Consider the following 18,116-nt stretch of genomic DNA (forward strand, 5'->3'; position numbering starts at 1 on the left):
CGTTGTGTGCGAATCGCAGCAGGTTCTATATTCTGCGATTTTCACGCAGCCCTGGTCCCATAGATGTGAATGGAGCTTCAGTGAAAAACGCATTGCATCTGGATGCAATGCGTTTTTGACTGATGGTTGCTAGATGTTGTTTGTAAACATTCAGGTTTTTTTCAAGCGCATGAAAAATGCATCAAAACGCATTTCACCCGCACAAAAAAAACTAAACGCAATCACAGACAAAACTGACTGAACTTGCTTGCGAAATGGTGCGAGTTTCACTGAACGCATCCGGAGCCAATCCGTATCGCTCGTGTGGAAGAGGCCTAAGGATACGGATCTGTTCAGGAAAAAACGGAAGGTTTTGTAAGCAAGTTCAATCAGTTTTGATGCGCGTGAAAAAAACTGAACAACAATCTACATCTCCAAGCAACCATCAATAAAAAATGCATCGCACCCGGACTTCATCCATGAAAACCAACGCTCATGGGCAGAGACCCATAGAGATGAATGGGTCAGGATTCAGTCCGGATTCTCTGCGTTGGATTCATGCATCACACCTGGATGGAAAACACGCCCGTGTGAAAGACCTTAGGCCGTCAGAACCATTGCGGAGCTATTCACATGGCTGGTTTTTTTAGCGGCCATCAAATAATACAATATGTCCTGTTTTTGGCCCTTTTCACAGCCAGACGAACCCTATTAAAATCAATGGTCGCTTAGACAGGAGTGCATCCATCTAACGGCTGTTAAAAACGGGTACACTATGGCATTTAAGGGGTTAAAAAACATATATACTCCCCTCATCCACTTGCAGAGGCGCTCACTCCTTTCTTGATTGAAAAGGACCTGCACTCAGCACGTGGACGTCACTGCGCGCTTCCATCACGCTCAGCGCAGGTCCTTCAGCAAGCCACACCCATTTTAGGCTAATTTAATAAGCCCCACCCCCTACAGCGTTTGTATCCCCATTTTTTAAAATGTTTTTAACTAAAAAGAAACATTACAGCTGGGGGCCACTAAGGGGGACATTATTACTGCAGCGGTCACCTTTGCGGACATTATGAGCCACTATGGGAGACATTCTTCCTGCTGGGGGCCACTATGGGGATCTTTATTACTGCTGGAGGGAAAATACTCCAAGGCTTCACACAGAGATCTCTACACCATGGTGGAACTTCTGGACACCAAGGGTTATGAAGATGACAAGGAAGGGTGAGCTCTTCACTACAGACAGGGCAGGTGACAGGTATGTTATGTAAGACATCCCAACACATTGACATCACTTTCCACAGTTTTGTTCGCTGCCTCTGTCCATTTTACTGCTCTCCTTTCGTCCACACTCACTGATAGCCCTCCACATCAGCCCCTCACCTTCCCTCCCCTGTGTACAGCTCCTACACTATTCACCTTTATTATTCATCTGAACCCATCATGTCCCGGGGAGCAGCACAATAAGCGCTTAATCACACAACCATTTACACTTTCTTTCATACATTTGCCACTAATGTCAGGGGAAATAAATCTGAACCTCGGCCACCTTTTCCACATTTCGTCTCCTTCCCAATCTCCCAAAGAAACCCCACTAATCCCATAAACATCTGTTGTCCTCTCCCCTCATTCCACTGTGCACTCTGGAACCCACTGTTGGTGTGCAACAAACTGCCATACATTCACAACTTCTTTCTGACTAATTCTCTTTAACTGTGGGCCCTTCTAAAACCTGGAGTCAGATTTCTGACATTGCTTCTGCTGATTTTCCTTTTTTTTATTGTACTTTTTACAGTACATATGACAAATGCAAGTCATAATCTGGGTAAGAATAGATAATATATTGGGGAGCCACTCAAATATATGGCAATTGTATGGATGGACAAAATGTGAAAAATAAAATATATTTATCACCTATGATATCTAAAACAGACGTAATCAATCAGGTAATTATAAATCCTAAACATTGTAAATCCCCATAATTGTTAGGCTACTTTCACACTACCGTTTCTGGGTCCGCCTGTGAGATCCGTTCAGGGCTCTCACAAGCGTCCCAAAACGGATCAGTTCGGCCCCATTGCATTCTGAATGGATAAGGATCCGCTCAGAATGCATCACTTTGCCTCCGTTCAGCCTCCATTCTGCTCTGGAGGCTGCTTGCAGCGTTTTGATGTCCATCTGACGAAACCGAGCCAAACGGATCCGTCCTGACTTACAATGTAAGTCAATGGGGACGGATCAATTTTCACTGATGGTGCAATTGAAAACGGATCCGCCTCCCATTGACTTTCAATGTAAGTCAAAACGGATCCGTTTGCATTATCATGAACAATTTTTTTTTATTTTTTTTGTTCATGGTAATGCAAACGGATCCGTTCTGAACGGATACAAGCGTTTGCATTATAGGTGCGGATCCGTCTGTGCAGATACCAGACGGATCCGCACCTAAACGCAGGTGTGAAAGTAGCCTTAGTTGATCAACTAAAATAAAAAAATTAAAGTATAAAAAAGGTGATGTCCGTTGAAAGGACCGCAGTCCTGAGATCCAGCAATTAATATGGTCCTGTATATACAGGTGAAACTCGAAAAATTAGAATATCGTGCAAAAGTCCATATTTTTCAGTAATGCAAATTAAAAGGAATTTCATTAATGCAGCTTAAAATTAGAATTTTGTGAAAAGGTTCAATATTCTAGGCTCAAAGTATCACACTCTAGTCAGATAATTAATCCATACCCCCTGAGCAAAGGGGACCTCAAAATTGCGACTTTGGGATTTCATAAGCTCTAAGCCATAATCATCCAAATTATAACAAATAAAGGCTTGAAATATCTCGCTTTGCCTGTAATGAGTCTCATATGTTAGTTTCACCTTTTAAGTTGCATTACTGAAATAAATGAATTTGAATGATATTCAAATTTTTCGAGTTTCTCCACACAAAGTTCATACAAAGGAGTCTTGCTGATATACTGTGATATTGGTAAATGTATTAGAATGTTTGTCCATCCATAAACTTTTGAATATTATCTGGGACTGGAAATACAGATTTTCCTTTTTCCCCCAGCCCCCCAAATATCTCTTCCTGCACCGACTTAGGCTTTTTAGGCACCTCCATCTGTATTGTGGCTCTAATCACTTTTATAAGCTCATCAATATCATCCGTATTAAATAAGAAACGCTTATATTCATTATCTTCATCAAAAGATGCATGTTTTTTCGTACGGTTCCAAGTCCGAGCCCTCCAAAACGTCAGAATCTGAGTCATACAGCGGATTGCGACTATCACGGATAATTTGAGGAGGGTTATTAGGGGGAGCGTGGATCCCGGGAAGCTAGTGCGGACTGAACTTCTTCTTTAACTAATGTCCTGATATCTTCCAGGAAACTAGAGGATTCAGCTTTTACCACATTAGAAGTACATTCTTTACATAAGGGTTTAGCTCCTGTACTGGGCAAACACAAAACATATTCCAAATTTTCTTGTCTTTTTTAGGAGCTGAAGCAGAATCCTTTTATCCCTGAAAAGTGTAAGGGTGAGAAGGATCAGCTAACCAGGGTATAGGGGTGATACACCACAAGCCTGATACCAGGCTACTCGCAACTCCTGGATTTGCTGCAGGCTCGGTTGCGTGATGGGGGCAGGAAAAACACTGGTGAAGGAAGGGAAGGGGTGGGATTTAAACCTGTCCTATCAGAGGAAGTCAGTCTCAGGATGTGGTGTCATGGAGAAGACTAGGAAAAGTACAATTAGTGGAAATATCTCCATTTAGACCTGGCATTGTCACCAAGTCCCTCTATAAATTCTCTGCTCTGTCAGCGGTTGTCAGGATTTTGTATGGTAGAACTTGATTGAATATTTTTTCAATATGTTGCAACCTATACTAATGTAATGTGCGACATTCACCCCTGGACAGATGTGTGTCCTGCGTCACACTACAGGAGTTCAGTAGTAAATTGCGCGCCAGGGCTGCATATATGACTGAATAGCGTTACTTTCCTGCATAGCCACGGCAGCTGAAGACCCATTATCACCAGCACTTAGAGATAAGCTGCACGCCATTTATATTGTGTTAGTGCTGTAATAAACCATTATAATAAGGTTACCAGCATACTTGACAAACCTACCTTGTGTCACCATGTTGACCGGAAAGAGTAGTGATCCTGGACTTCCTATACGGTAGGAATGTGAGGCACAATTAGCTTATACCTGATGCAAAAATGAATGTGGGAATATGGTAATAGACTGATCAAATTGAATGGGTCCGTGATCCATCCGCATTCTATTTTTTGCGGTGCAGAGGCACGGCCAGAAACACCACGGAAGTACCCCGTAGTGCTTCCGTGGGGTTCCGATCCGTGCTTCTGTTCCACATATCCATGAATGGGTCCGTATCCGTGATGAGGAGTGCACACAGGCTAGTGCCCGTGTATTGCAGACCCGCCGTATGAGGGCCGCAATACTGCCACGGGCACAACGACCATGTGCATGAGGCCTAATACACTAATAGTTTGCCTATGAGACCCAGCCTTGAGGCTGGGCCTCATAGGCCTCCATAGCTGCCAGGCCCCAAGGCCTACAGTAGTTATGCCCAGATATGTGCCCCCTTCACAGTAGTTATGGCCAGATATGTGCCCCCTTCACAGTAGTTATGGCCAGATATGCGCTCCCTTCACAGTAGTTATGGCCAGATGTGTGCCCCCTTCACAGTAGTTATGGCCAGATGTGTGCCCCCTTCACAGTAGTTATGGCCAGATGTGTGCCCCCTTCACAGTAGTTGTGGCCAGATGTGTGCCCCCTTCACAGTACACTAATAGTTTGCCTATGAGACCCAGCCTGGAGGCTGGGCCTCATAGGCCTCCATAGCTGCCGGGCCCCAAGGCCTATGGTAGTTATGCCCAGATATGTGCCTCCTTCACAGTAGTTATGGCCAGATATGCGCTCCCTTCACAGTAGTTATGCCCAGATATGCGCTCCCTTCACAGTAGTTATGGCCAGATGTGTGCCCCCTTCACAGTAGTTATGGCCAGATGTGTGCCCCCTTCACAGTAGTTATGGCCAGATGTGTGCCCCCTTCACAGTAGTTATGGCCAGATGTGTGCTCCCTTCACAGTAGTTATGGCCAGATGTGTGCTCCCTTCACAGTAGTTATGCCCAGATGTGTGCCCCCTTCACAGTAGTTATGGCCAGATGTGTGCTCCCTTCACAGTAGTTATGCCCAGATGTGTGCCCCTTTCACAGTAGTTATGCCCAGATATGTGCCCCCTTCACAGTAGTTATGGCCAGATGTGTGCTCCCTTCACAGTAGTTATGGCCAGATGTGTGCTCCCTTCACAGTAGTTATGCCCAGATGTGTGCCCCTTCACAGTAGTTATGGCCAGATGTGTGCTCCCTTCACAGTAGTTATGCCCAGATGTGTGCCCCTTTCACAGTAGTTATGCCCAGATATGTGCCCCCTTCACAGTAGTTATGGCCAGATGTGTGCTCCCTTCACAGTAGTTATGGCCAGATGTGTGCTCCCTTCACAGTAGTTATGCCCAGATGTGTGCCCCCTTCACAGTAGTTATGGCCAGATGTGTGCTCCCTTCACAGTAGTTATGCCCAGATGTGTGCCCCCTTCACAGTAGTTATGCCCAGATGTGTGCCCCCTTCACAGTAGTTATGCCCAGATATGTGCCCCCTTCACAGTAGTTATGGCCACATGAGCAAAAATTATTTAAAGCTATGTTTAACATAAGAACATGATTTAAACAGTAGGTTATTTTCTGATGGCACATTCCCATTAACATCACATATATTTACATGGCCAACGTGGTACCACACTATATTTTTCTATACTTTCCGAGACAGTAAACCCTCAGGCCCGCTCCACATCAAATCTGATCCCTTTGTCGTATATGACAGTAAAATCTCCATTTATCTAAATATAAAAACATAGTAGACTAGGACTATGCAGAAATATCTGGGCTACAAAGTCGATAGTGTGCACTATATGGGGGCAGATGGGCGGTGAATGCAGCTGTATTCCTATACAGTATGACACTATGGGGGCACTTGCTCAGCTATTTTTGCCTAGCAGTGAATGAGACACATGCGCAGTGTGCTCTACTTATCTGACATTGGCCGTATCTTAGCGATGCCTCAGTCCTTTACCTACGAATCGGATGCTGTCAGTCTCAAATTCAAACAATGAAGTGGAAAACGCTGCGGAGGAACTGAAGCCAGACCTGATATCATAGTTTTCTATGGGATCGTTCTCATACATCTGGTCTACAGTTGTGATGCTGGATGCCAAATAGTGCCGGACAGGAAAATGCTGCACGCTCCGCTTCTCTGTCAGGCGCTATCAGTGGAGAGATGCCAGATCCGTGCACTGAAGTGCGGTGCAGATATATCAGTTGTGTCCGGCTCCCAGCCTACAATAGCGGGATGGACACCGCCGACATGTGAAGGGGGCTTAATAGGTGTAATATATATATCTCTATATCATGTATCACATGTACAGCAAATACGTTTGTGCCATCGGCCCAAGTCTAGACGTGCACGTCTGGAAATGACGCCAAGAGCTCCCCTAGTGGTCAGAAGAGAGAGGTGTCACTGCTTTTTTGTAGCATCCTAATCATAAGTTTCACATGGCTGGGCAACCCCTTCTTATTATAGGCCCTAGGTGAGACCCCAAATATAATAGATTCCCAGACCAGATTAAAATTAAAACAGACTCCAAAATTCATACAGAACTTTTACAGAATTTTTTATTGACCCCAAATCAGACTACTGCTTCCCCTATAACCAGCACCCAACCCATCTGCCCCTAAATGCAGACCGCAGAGCAGATGGAAAATAAATACTCCCCTCATCTCCTCCTCCGGGCGCCGCTACCACTCTGGCTCTTGATCTCACCACTGGGAAGCGCTCCACAGCGTTAGGTCATAGTGAGCTCCTACGCGCACTGGAGCTGTACACTGTCAGAACATAGGGTGGTGCCAGCGCCGGGTGAAGAGGACCAGGGTGCAGTGAGTAACGTCAGTGCACCCCTAGCGGTGACATACTGACTGCTCCCTGCTCCTTACTAATGAGCGCTCATCAGTTAATATCGCGCCTTTTCCCCCTGGAGGTCTCGCCATCACTGTTCTGTAACATCAAAAATCTGCCCTCCCATCAACCATCTGGTGCCTAGGGCATTGTGCAGAAAGTGACAGATAATGGAGACTGGGTACAGTATGCGGTGTATAACGCTGACCTGGCGATAGGAGGACCCGAGCCGTACAGGAGCCTCTTACAGTCTTCCATCTAAATCAGTGGAGTGTGGCATGCCTATAGAAAGCGGGTTCACAGATCGCGCTATACCCTTCAGGAGCGGAGGATCCAGCGAGAGGTCCAGTCCCCCCAAACCATGCCTCTGCTAAGTATTGAAAAGAAAGAGGTAATACCATGACGTCTCCAGATTTGGGGAGTATTTATTAACACCGGCGATTTAGATGCTGCGCTGGCGGTGCCGAAGTTTTGCAGAGGGGCAGGCCTCTACGTGATTTTGGTGCCGTCGGCTGTGACATGCTTTAACCCCTTAGTAACCACTCGTACACCTTTTTACAGCGGTCGCTAAGGGGCCGTAGGCTGGGCCGCTGCCTTTTCACGGCCTGGACCATCAGGAGTGCAGATCCGGGCTGTTTATTTAACCCATTACATGCTATAAGCAATGGCGCCCGCCGCACGTAAGTGGTGACAGAAGGAGCCGACTACCTCTCTCTCCAATTGGCACCCTGCAAATGCGATCGTGGGGTGCGGATGGGAGTATAGGCAGACTGGGACCTAATGTAGGCCCCAAGCCTGTCCCTCTCTTATCAATGTCAGTATAGCACTGGCCTTAAAATGCAATGCACTCTAGGGATAGATGGGGACAGTGCATTTTATTTTAGAAGCAATCATATGATCTCCTATTATAGTCCACCTGGGACTATTAAGTGGTTAAATGAAAGTAAAGAAAAAAAAGGTGAAAAAATTCCAATAAAAACTAGGCTTTGCAAGTAAACCAACTGCAAGAATAAAATCTCCCAGCCGCGCCCCGCCATAAAACAAAAAAAATCAAGTGGAAGACCCAAAAAGATTTCACCAGCACTGAGCCGGAGGATCCAATTGGCTGTCCGTCAACACACTGGACGATCCTCAACCCAAATTAAGGCCCTTACTGGTGCTGACTGCAGCCCCATAACCATCAAACGGCATCTGAGACTGAAGGGCTTCAAAAACAAAAAACGTCTTCAAAGACCTCGTCTCCTTGAACGCCACAGAACTGCTCGTTTGGACTTTTCAAGAGAGCACCAAACATGGGACATTCAAAGGTGGAAGAAAGTTTTATTCTCTGATGAGAAAAAAATGTAACCTTGATGGTCCTGATGGTTTCCAACGTTACTGGCATGACAAGCAGATCCCACTTGAGATGTTTTTTACGCGCCACAGTGGAGGGGGCGCCATAATGGTCTGGGGTGCTTTTTCCTTCAGTGGAAGAATGGAGCTTCAGGAAGTGCAGGGGCGTCAAACGTCCGCTGGCTATGTCCAGATGTTGCAGAGAGCATTCCTCATGACTGAGGGCCCTCGTCTGGGTGGTATCAGGACAATGCTACAGTACACAATGCCAGGACAGGGGACTTCTTCCAGGAGAATAACCTCACTCTTTTTGGCCCATCCTGCATGTTCCCCTGATCTAAATCCAATTGAGAACCTTTGGGGATGGATGGCAAATTCACAAAAACGGACAACAGTTCCAGACAGTAGATGGCCTTCGTGCGGCCGTCTTCACCACTTGGAGAAATGTTCCCACTCACCTCATGGAAACATTTACATCAAGCATGCCGAAACAATACCGGCGGAGCTACTCATTACTGAGTTCATGTTTGGAAGTAGGATTTCTGTTTTTGGGGGGGGGTTAGTTTTTTTTTTTTGGGAGTTGTGGTCCTAAACTTTTGATCAGCTGAAAAACAGCCCGTTTCAGTTTATTCGTTGTTTTCATTAAATTGAATGCTCAAAAAATGTTTTGTCTCCCTCCCATCTCTTCTTGTTGCATGGTGAAGCTCTACTGGGAACCTTGTTAAGATCCAGCCATGCTAAATAGGATTTTTCTGCCATTTTTCAAGTGGTCTAAAACTTTTGATCAGGACTGTATATTTACGTTGGGCGGTCAGGAAGGGGTTAAAGCATTGTACAGGGAGTCCCCTTGTAGCAGTAAACGCTGCTCCTCGCGGATCCGCAGGACGGTGTAATGTGCGCGTCCGTTAGGCCATTGTCGGTGTCAAGGGCAGTGAGCGTTGGAGGCTTCATCATAAGTCGCTTCTTTTAAAACTTGGGAGTAATACTGTACAGTGATTAGTCTACGTACAGTCTTAGAATGTATGGGCTCCGAGGAGCCGAAGTTAGTTATTCATGAAGTTGCGCGACACTCCATTGAATAACTCAGGTAGTTGATTTTTTAAGTGGAAAAACACTTTAAAACTTGAAACCGAACTCGGCTTCGGTCCCGTCTAGAACCTCTGAACCGAAGCAGAGTTCAGTTTAAAGTTTCAAAGTGTTTTTCCACTTAAAAAATCAACTGTTATTCAATGGAGTCTTGCGCGACTTGGTGAATAATGGACTTCGGCTCCTCGGAGCCCATACATTCTAATACTGTACGGAGACGGATCTCTGTACAGTATTACTCCCAAGTTTTGAATGAAGCATCTGAAGCTCAACGTCTGCGCCCGTCTCTACGCAGCTACAAGCGCTGGGAATACAGAAGAACGCCAATAAAAAATAATTAATAAAAAAAAAAAAGAAGAGAAAGGAACAAAAATATATCCCAAAATTTTTTGGGGTTCAACAATAAGTTTTTATTAAAAACAGTAAAACCGGCAGCTTTCACTTCGACTTGTACAGAAGAAATATCAGGTGCGGAGAAGATGGAAACCTGTTCTATTCAGTAACACGTGTCACATACAACGTGGCCTCCCCAGATAGCAGCCCGCAAACAAAATTACGGGGCCCCCCCACTACGCAATATTTTACAGGGCCCTCCTCCCCGCATACAATATTATACGGGGCCCCACCCCACATACAATATTATACGGGCCCCTCCCCCCGCATACAATATTATACGGGGCCCCCCCGCATACAATATTATACGGGCCCCCCCCCCCCGCATACAATATTATACGGCCCCCCCCCCCCACATACAATATTATACGGGCCCCCCCCCCGCATACAATATTATACGGGGCCCCCCCGCATACAATATTATACGGCCCCCCCCCCCCCCCCCACATACAATATTATACGCCCCCCCCCCCCCTCAAGAATACCATCTCACACAGCAGTCCCCCCTCACACCTCATAGAATTGTCAGCCCCCTCCACAGGCTTCACATGTACCTCTCAGGCAGACACTCTCCCCTGTCAGTGCTATAGACGCTGGTGCAGAGCTGCCATCTCTAACTTTCCTACTGTAATGGTAACACTGACTGTAATAGAAGCGCGCGCTGGCTGCCGACCCACGTGACCTAGAAATGTCACGTGAAAGTGTGACGTCAGAAGGTCCGTTTCGTGTCTGGCGTTTAGCCGCTACCGCTATATAACTCATCTATATATAAATCTGTCGGGGGGATGTGGGGGAGACTAAGGCCCCTTCAGAGGAGCGGGGGTCTCGCTGCGGACTCCCAGCACTGCCGGGGTCTGTGGAGCGCTGAGGAGGACTTGTTCTTCCAGCGTTCTCCTCTGTCTGCAGTCACTGAAGGACCTGGGATGACGTCAGAAGGCAGAGGGCAGCAGTTCAAGGACCTGCAATGATGTCACAGCCACGTGATCAGTGGAGGAAAAGGCGGGGCTTAGCGGAGGAGAGAACAAACAGGACTGATTCTATGTAAGAGGCTGAGAGAGAGCCTGGGATATGCTGGGAGTTGTAGTTCTCTTGCTTAGAAGGGGGAGGAGGGGAGTGATGTTATGTACATGGGACTGTATGTCGGAGGGGAGCCATGTTATGTACATGGGACTGTATGTCGGAGGGGAGCCATGTTATGTACATGGGACTGTATGTCGGAGGGGCGCAATGTTATTTACATGGGACTGTATGTCAGAGGGGAGTGATGTTATTTAGTCTATGGGTAGCGATGAGTGAACTTCTGTTTTCACGTTTGGCGTACAAGGTTGGGGTTATCTAAGAACTCTGTTATGGATTCCGTTACGACGGACTATAACGCATGGTCCGTGGTTCGCTCATTGCTACCTCTATGCACATGGAGGCGATAAATGGCGGTGTGAGGGCAGTGTAAATAACAGTCGTCACACGGCCATTTTTACAACCAATTACAGTTTGAGGCCGGTCACTCGGGTGTCAGAAAGCAGGACATGTCGTGAGATTAGGGGTTTTGTTATATTTGGGCGGAGTTAGAGGCGTGGCCTAGTGCTGAAAAATGTGCCTAATGTCCCTCTTTCCAAAAGTTGGGAGGTATGCTTCCGGTTCTGGACTGTCTTGGATAACACCGCCATAATGCTGTCACTGCAGTACAACACATCCCAGAACTGCGCCATATAGCATCAGAAATCAGTGTAATGCTATAGTGCTGGGCGTCCGCAGCGAGACACCCGCTCGTCTGAAAGAGGCCTACAGGCCCAGCCCCCGCCTCTGCCAACCCCCCTGTCATGGCAGTTTCGTCCTTGCCTTCACTTGTGGAAGATTTTGTTGCTGGAAATCTCGGTGACTGAGAAGCGGTGTCTTTCTCCTGAATGTGACGGTTTCGGCAGCGGACACGCGGATTTCTGCAGGTCCCATTCAGGTGACTGGAGCTGAAATTTCTGCCACAAAATCTGCATTGTGTGAACGTGGCCTTAAAACACTGTGATGGTGTGGTGTACGTCAGTGAGAGGGCAGGGCTCGCCTCATCCATGTCCCCTCTTTATATCAGCGCTCGTCAGTGTATGGCGTTGTACGTTATAGCAGATACAACTATGGACTTTCTAAGGTAAAGGCCTCATGCAACAAACAGTGGATCTGCAGAACACGGACCCTTCTGTGTGCACGCCGCGCCCTTCTCACTCACATCACTAGACTGTTCTACAATGCAGACCGCACATCATCACCTCCCTCTGCGTCCGGCGTGGTTTTTGGCAGAGCCGTAGAAATATACAGGTCTGTGTGCTGTCAGATTGGACATGGATGGAAGATACGTTTGTGTGCACGAGGCCGCATTATGGAGCCTCCGAAAGCCACGGAAGGACTTCGGAGTGTTTCCATGAGCTTCTGATCCCTGTCTCCACTTCTCACTCCTCAAAACATAGATCCACAGCTCCCCCATAACAGTGTGTCGCCCGCGGATCCCCCCATAACAGTGTGTCACCCACGGACACCGTGTGCTGTCCGCATCAGTATGTCCGTTCCGTTGCTCCGCCCAAAAAAATTGTGCATGTCCTATTTTCTTCTAGTTTGCGGACAAGGATAGGCATTATTACAATGGATCCGCAAAAAAAAAACAGATGCCATACGGAACGTCATCTGTTTTTTCTGCGGATCCGCAATTTGCGGACCGCAAAACACATATGGTCGTGTGCATGTAACCTAAATGTAATAAAGGTTTTTTATGTTGCAGGAGATTTTGATATCGTCCCAGGTCCAGGATGAGCATTATATCCCCCAGCGATGGTAAGGATTCCTCCTCTTCTCTCTTATTACTGGATGCGGTGACTGATCTACGACATCTGTACGAGTCTCACCTTCCAATGTCCTGATGAGGAACAGACTTATAGGAAATGGGGTCACACAGCAGATATATACTGTGATATGGCTGCTGCAGGGACGGACTGTGAGTAAAGGGGTTGTCTGAGATTTTGACATTGATGTCCTCTCCAGAATAGCTCATCAGTATCAGACCAGTGGGGGTCCCTCTCTCAGCACCCTGCTGATCAGCTGTGAAGAGACCACGGCGCTCCGGTGAGCTCTACAGTCTCTTCCTAAATCAGTGATGTCACATTCATTGGTTACATGGCCTGGGCTCAGCTCAGTCCTGTTCAAGTGAATAAGGCTGAAATGCAATACCAAGCACAGCCAGTATACAATCGAAGGTGCTGTGCTTAGTAAGCCGCGACAAGGCTGCAGCGCTCAATGGGGTGTCGCCTTCTCCTCAAACAGCTGATCGATGGGGGCTCCAGGAGTCCTACCCCGCCATACTGATACTATTGGCCTATACTGAGGATAGGTCGTCAATATAAAACACCAGGAGTTCTCTTTCAAAAAGCAGCCCTGGCACCAAAACACCACTACTCCTCATACAATACAGCCCCCCTCTCTCCATTAAAGGGGTTGTCCCATTTCATTGTTTCATAGCGAGATCAGAATAAGCGAAGGCCCCCTGTGGCCAAGGTCATGGAAACAGCCTAACAGGCTGACGCACCCCTGGTTCTGTGACTCCCATTGTAGTGAATGGGAGCTATGCAAACCGTGTAGCAGAAGAAGCCCCGCTGCTTCCGTAAAACCACACGATTAACACAAGAAGGAAAATAAAAGTGAAACATAGAAACGCCCGTTTGGGACTATTGAGGAAGGGGTTTTGTACTGGACTGTGGTACGTGGTTCAAGTGGGGAAGTACTTTCTATCCTTCACAGTGTGATTAGGTGTGAGCGGCGGCGATAATTTAGGGTAAGTCCGTGCACTTACATTTAGTGTTCAGCTGAGGTCTGGGTGCACTTGCGACTAAGTGCTGACGCATGCGCGATAAGGTACTTGCCCCTTTCACAAATTTCTCAGTCTAAGCGCAGTTCGCAAGCAATGTAGTATATTATGACTAAGCAACGCAAGCACGGTAGGGTGATATTTACTTTGTAGATTTCTAAGTGCAGTCGCACTATGGATGAGCGGTGTTAGGTGAGGGTAAGTCTGTGCGCTGATAGTGAGTGCGCAGCCCTTGTCAGTGCGCAGTCGCAGAGACACAATGCATTAACTGCAGTGCGACTAAGTGTTAACGCAGGCGCGATACGGCACTTACCCTCTCACATACTTCTAAGTTTAAGCGCAGCCGCATTGGAAATATATAGCGCTAAGAGAGAGTAAGTCCGTGCGCCTATTCACGGTGCGCAGCTCGTCACTTAGATACTCCCCTGTGTGGATGATGTAAGGGGATGCCATCGATACCTTGGCAAATCTCATTGGCCAACACCCAGGTGACTGTATTCTTTGAGCTTATTGGTCCTCCTTCCTGCAATCAAGGGGTGGGGGGGGTGGGGAGTCTTTATAAACCTTGTTTTCAGCGTCCGTTTTCAGCTTCTGCCCGATACCCCTGATGAAGCCAGATTAGCTGGCGAAACATGTTGGGGGGCAGGTGTTAGGTTTTTAGACTCTGTATACCACTATCAGTGCTCGCCAATACAGTGAATCTAATACAGTCTCACTTAGGATAGTATTACTGCATAAGCATTACTTTATAGCAGACGGTGTCTGTTGCAACAATGTATTGTTAATACAAACTGAGACAGCTAGTGTCCGTTCAAGGAATAGAGTGCGGGGTAGTGCACCCCCGTCCTCATCCGTGCAGGGTTTTCCCTGTATAATAGCACTCATAGGGTATCAGATAGTTTTATCCTGTGACCCCCCCCCCCCCCCCCCCATGTAGGCGATTGCAGCTAACCGCAGGTCAATTCAGACCTGCGGTTTGCTGTGTTTCCGGGTTATTCGGGTCTCTGGGGACCCAATAGCCCAGAACAGGATGGTGATCGGTAGTGTGATAATACACAACCAATCACCATCCTGCGATCCTGAGAGGTGATGGTGACATCACCTCTCAGGATCGCCTCTTATTGGTCGGCTGGGCGGGCATTTCAAATTACAGCAGCGGTCCTCTCCTCCTCTTTTTCAGTTCGAGAGCCTCTTAGAGGGAACATACTGGTGGAAAATGAGTCTCCCCTTGAAAGCAATGAGAAACTCGCCAACCGCGACATCCCTTCCAGGTACATAGGCCTCCAAAAATTTTGCCCCACAGTGATCGATGATCGGCCTGATTTTGTACAGGCGGTCATAGGCAGGATCACCATGGGTGGGGGGGGGCATGCTACATTATCTGCAAAATGCTGGCATTTCCGAATGGCCTCATACCGGGAACGTGTCATGGCCGTACTGTTAAGTGGGGTCTGGTAGAGGACTTCCCCACTCTAGTATTGCCTGATACTGTTTTTTTTTGACTAGGCCCATGTGCAGCACAAGGCCCGAAAACTTCCTCATCTCGGCTGCACTGACCGGAGTCCAGCCACCGGCCCTAGTTAAAAATGAGCCCGGGTGTTGAGAAATGAACTGTTAGGCGTACAAGTTTGTTTGCTCCACCATCAGATTCACAAAGTGGTCACTGAAAAAATGACTAAAATAGTCATATTCAGTGAAGCCCACTGTAGGAATCTGGATTCCTGGTTGGCCAACAAAAACAGGAATCACAGGCTCAAAATCCTCTGTGGTACACCGTGTAAGTTCGCTGGTAGGGGGCTCAGGTAGACTTATCTGGTGGGCCGGAAAACTAGTATGAGCCTCAGAGTTGCTCGTACTAGTGTGGGCCACAGGGTCCCTGGCATGGCGGTCTCCGCCGCCTTGGGGGCTCATCATCATCGCTAGATGATGAGGAGGACGCGGATTACAAAAGGAAAGTGGGGTCATCCTCGTCCTCACTGGGGCTCTCTGAGTCGGAGGCAAGCTGGGCGTATGCCTCCTCGGCCGAGAACGTCCGGCAGGCCATAGGGGAGTGTGTGTGTGCGCGTGTGTGGAAAACTTTATTTAGTGTGCGTGTGTGTGGGGGCACAGGTGTTTGCGTACTTATCCCTAAACCTAACAGAAGATTTTAAAAAAAGCCCAAAAAATGTGTGAAAAAAAAAAAAGATTCAAACTTGCTGATCAGCCGTCCGAAGCTGATAATCGATGGGGTGGGCGATGCGCTAACAGTGGCCGGACACTAAGAGTGCCGGCCACAGTAAGCGTATGCAAAAAACGAAAACACTGCTTGCGCCCCGAAAAATGTTTGTAGGGGGGTGGCGGGGCAAGCTGCAGCACCCCTGGGGGGGTCTAGGGTCACACAGCTGTGCTGTGGACCCCAGACACCCGATCAGGGTGATGCAACAGTTACATTTTTATTTTTTTTCTACATTTTCCCTGAATATCCCTGCCTAACCTAACCTTCCCTAAATACCTTTTAGATGGCACTGTGGAGGGTCAGAAGGGGGGTGCTGGGCTCAGATAGGGGTGCTGGGTCTGGAGATCCAATGCAGGCTCCTCTCTCCTCGCTCCCGGACACAGAAAGGAGGAGGAGAGGAGAGCTGCAGTAACTTAAACCTCTCGCCCTGCAGCCAATCAGAAGCGATCCTGAGAGGTGATGTCACCATCACCTCTCAGGATTGCAGGATGGTGATTGGTGGTGTATTATCACACCACCGATCACGATCCTGTTCCGGGTTATCGGGTCACCAGAGACACGAATAACCCGGAAAAGCAGCAAACCGCAGGTCTGAATTGACTTGCGGTTTGCCGCGATCGCCGATATGAGGGGGTCACAGGTCCCTCCCCACGTTGTCCCAGGGTGCCTGCTGATTGATTTCAGCAGGCACCCAGTTCCGATCACCGCCCGCCGCATGCCGAAGATCGGATATACACATGAGGTACCGGTACGTCATGTTTTCTTAAGTATCGGGACATCATGTGGCCCCAACAGGTTGAAGTAGAAATACATAAACACTATATAAATCGCCCTAAACACAGAACCCAAAAACTGTGGTGAAATCGTCATCCCAAATAATTTTTTTAATGTATGCAGTTCATTAGATGTACCCCAAAATGATACCATAAAAAAATTACTGATCTTGCAGACAACAAGCTCTCACACGGGTATGTGGATGGAAGAGCAAAAAAGTTTTTGCCTAGTCACCAAGGATTAACTACCAAATTAGACGGCGTCCTTAAAGGGAGTGTGTCCTCAGGAAACGACCTGTTGTCTCAGTCAAGTTTTTATGTTAAACGTCTTATCAGAATTCCTGGTGATACTGATTTTCTGGGCATGTCTGTGACCTGTGCAGAGGTCAGGAGGAAGAAGATAAGATGTAACCATTATCTGTAGAGAAAATGGTGGCTCCTCTGTTATCTATATAGAGGTGATACCTATCATTGTCATCCTGCCTGTGATGATAATGAGATGGCTACAGAAAAGTTACCTGTCCAGTAGCATACAGCAAGTGTGACATGAAACTACCCACATCTTCAGGCACAGTCACAGTATAGCGGTAAATAAATATACATGAGGCAGAGGTACAAATGATGGCAGAGGTGTACCCACCAACCAGATGCCGGGAGACCAATTTAGTATTGACAGAACTGCTGACCGACCCCCTCGGAGGGCAGTGTATTAGTGAGACTGGTTCTCTCTTGAATAAGGGGAGCGTTCCCCTCGCTTCTCACTAGTGACTGACATCTGCCATGTATCTCCATGTATAGAAATACTGAAATCAATGTAAAGATGTCTCCTGTGAATGTGTCCTGCAGGGATTGTGCTGGTGAATTACAGGGGGTTGTGGATTTCTCATTAGTGGAAACCTGTAAAATGATCCAGGACAAGAATATTCCACATAAACTGCCATCAGTCTCCTCCATGTTCTAGACGACTTCATTCTTGTGTCTCCTCCGTTTCCTAGATGATGAGACCCGGCAGTTCTACCATCAGCTCCGTCAGTATGAAGATCACTTCCTGAGGATGACGTATGAATATTTCCAAGATGATCTGCTCCACATTGTGGAGAACATGAGTCTTCTACCACTTCTGAGTGAGCTACATTCCCGAAATCTCCCTGATACTGAGGTGAGAGGACATGAGCCGCCGGTGTTGTATATAAATGACCTGTAACACGTGATATCACTTGGGGCATTTTTATAGTGGTGGTTGATGCCCGCCACCGCTCCGCTCCCTCTGGCGGGCATGGCTATCGCTGTGGTCACCTGCCTTCTAGCTCCTGGATGCCAGAGGTCTGGACTCACAAACATTTCTCTCCTCTGAGGACTCCAACTTCTGGAGTAGTTCTTCTCTTTACTCCATCCAGGCTGCGGCCTGAATTTCTATGGCCATGCTTCTCCATACCTGAAGGGGCACATGCACCATGCACGCTTA

General features: G+C 47.5%; 1 protein-coding gene across 2 annotated transcripts in view; it reads left to right on the top strand.

The window, feature by feature from the left end:
* The first annotated feature begins 10,792 nt into the window (after positions 1-10,792).
* Positions 10,793-18,116, top strand: part of LOC122921534 (NACHT, LRR and PYD domains-containing protein 12-like) — a 276,607-nt gene continuing 269,283 nt past the window's right edge. The window contains exons 1-3 of one of the 2 annotated variants that reach the window (XM_044271573.1): positions 10,793-10,860; positions 12,584-12,636; positions 17,647-17,810. In XM_044271573.1, coding sequence (XP_044127508.1) covers positions 12,612-12,636; positions 17,647-17,810 — 189 coding nt within the window. In that variant the 5' untranslated portion in view covers positions 10,793-10,860; positions 12,584-12,611. Of the gene's footprint in view, positions 10,861-11,645; positions 11,774-12,583; positions 12,637-17,646; positions 17,811-18,116 lie in introns of those variants that run through there. The other variant, XM_044271574.1, reaches the window with a different exon arrangement.

Source organism: Bufo gargarizans, chromosome 11 (assembly GCF_014858855.1).
Source record: "Bufo gargarizans isolate SCDJY-AF-19 chromosome 11, ASM1485885v1, whole genome shotgun sequence".
Lineage (NCBI taxonomy): Eukaryota > Metazoa > Chordata > Amphibia > Anura > Bufonidae > Bufo > Bufo gargarizans.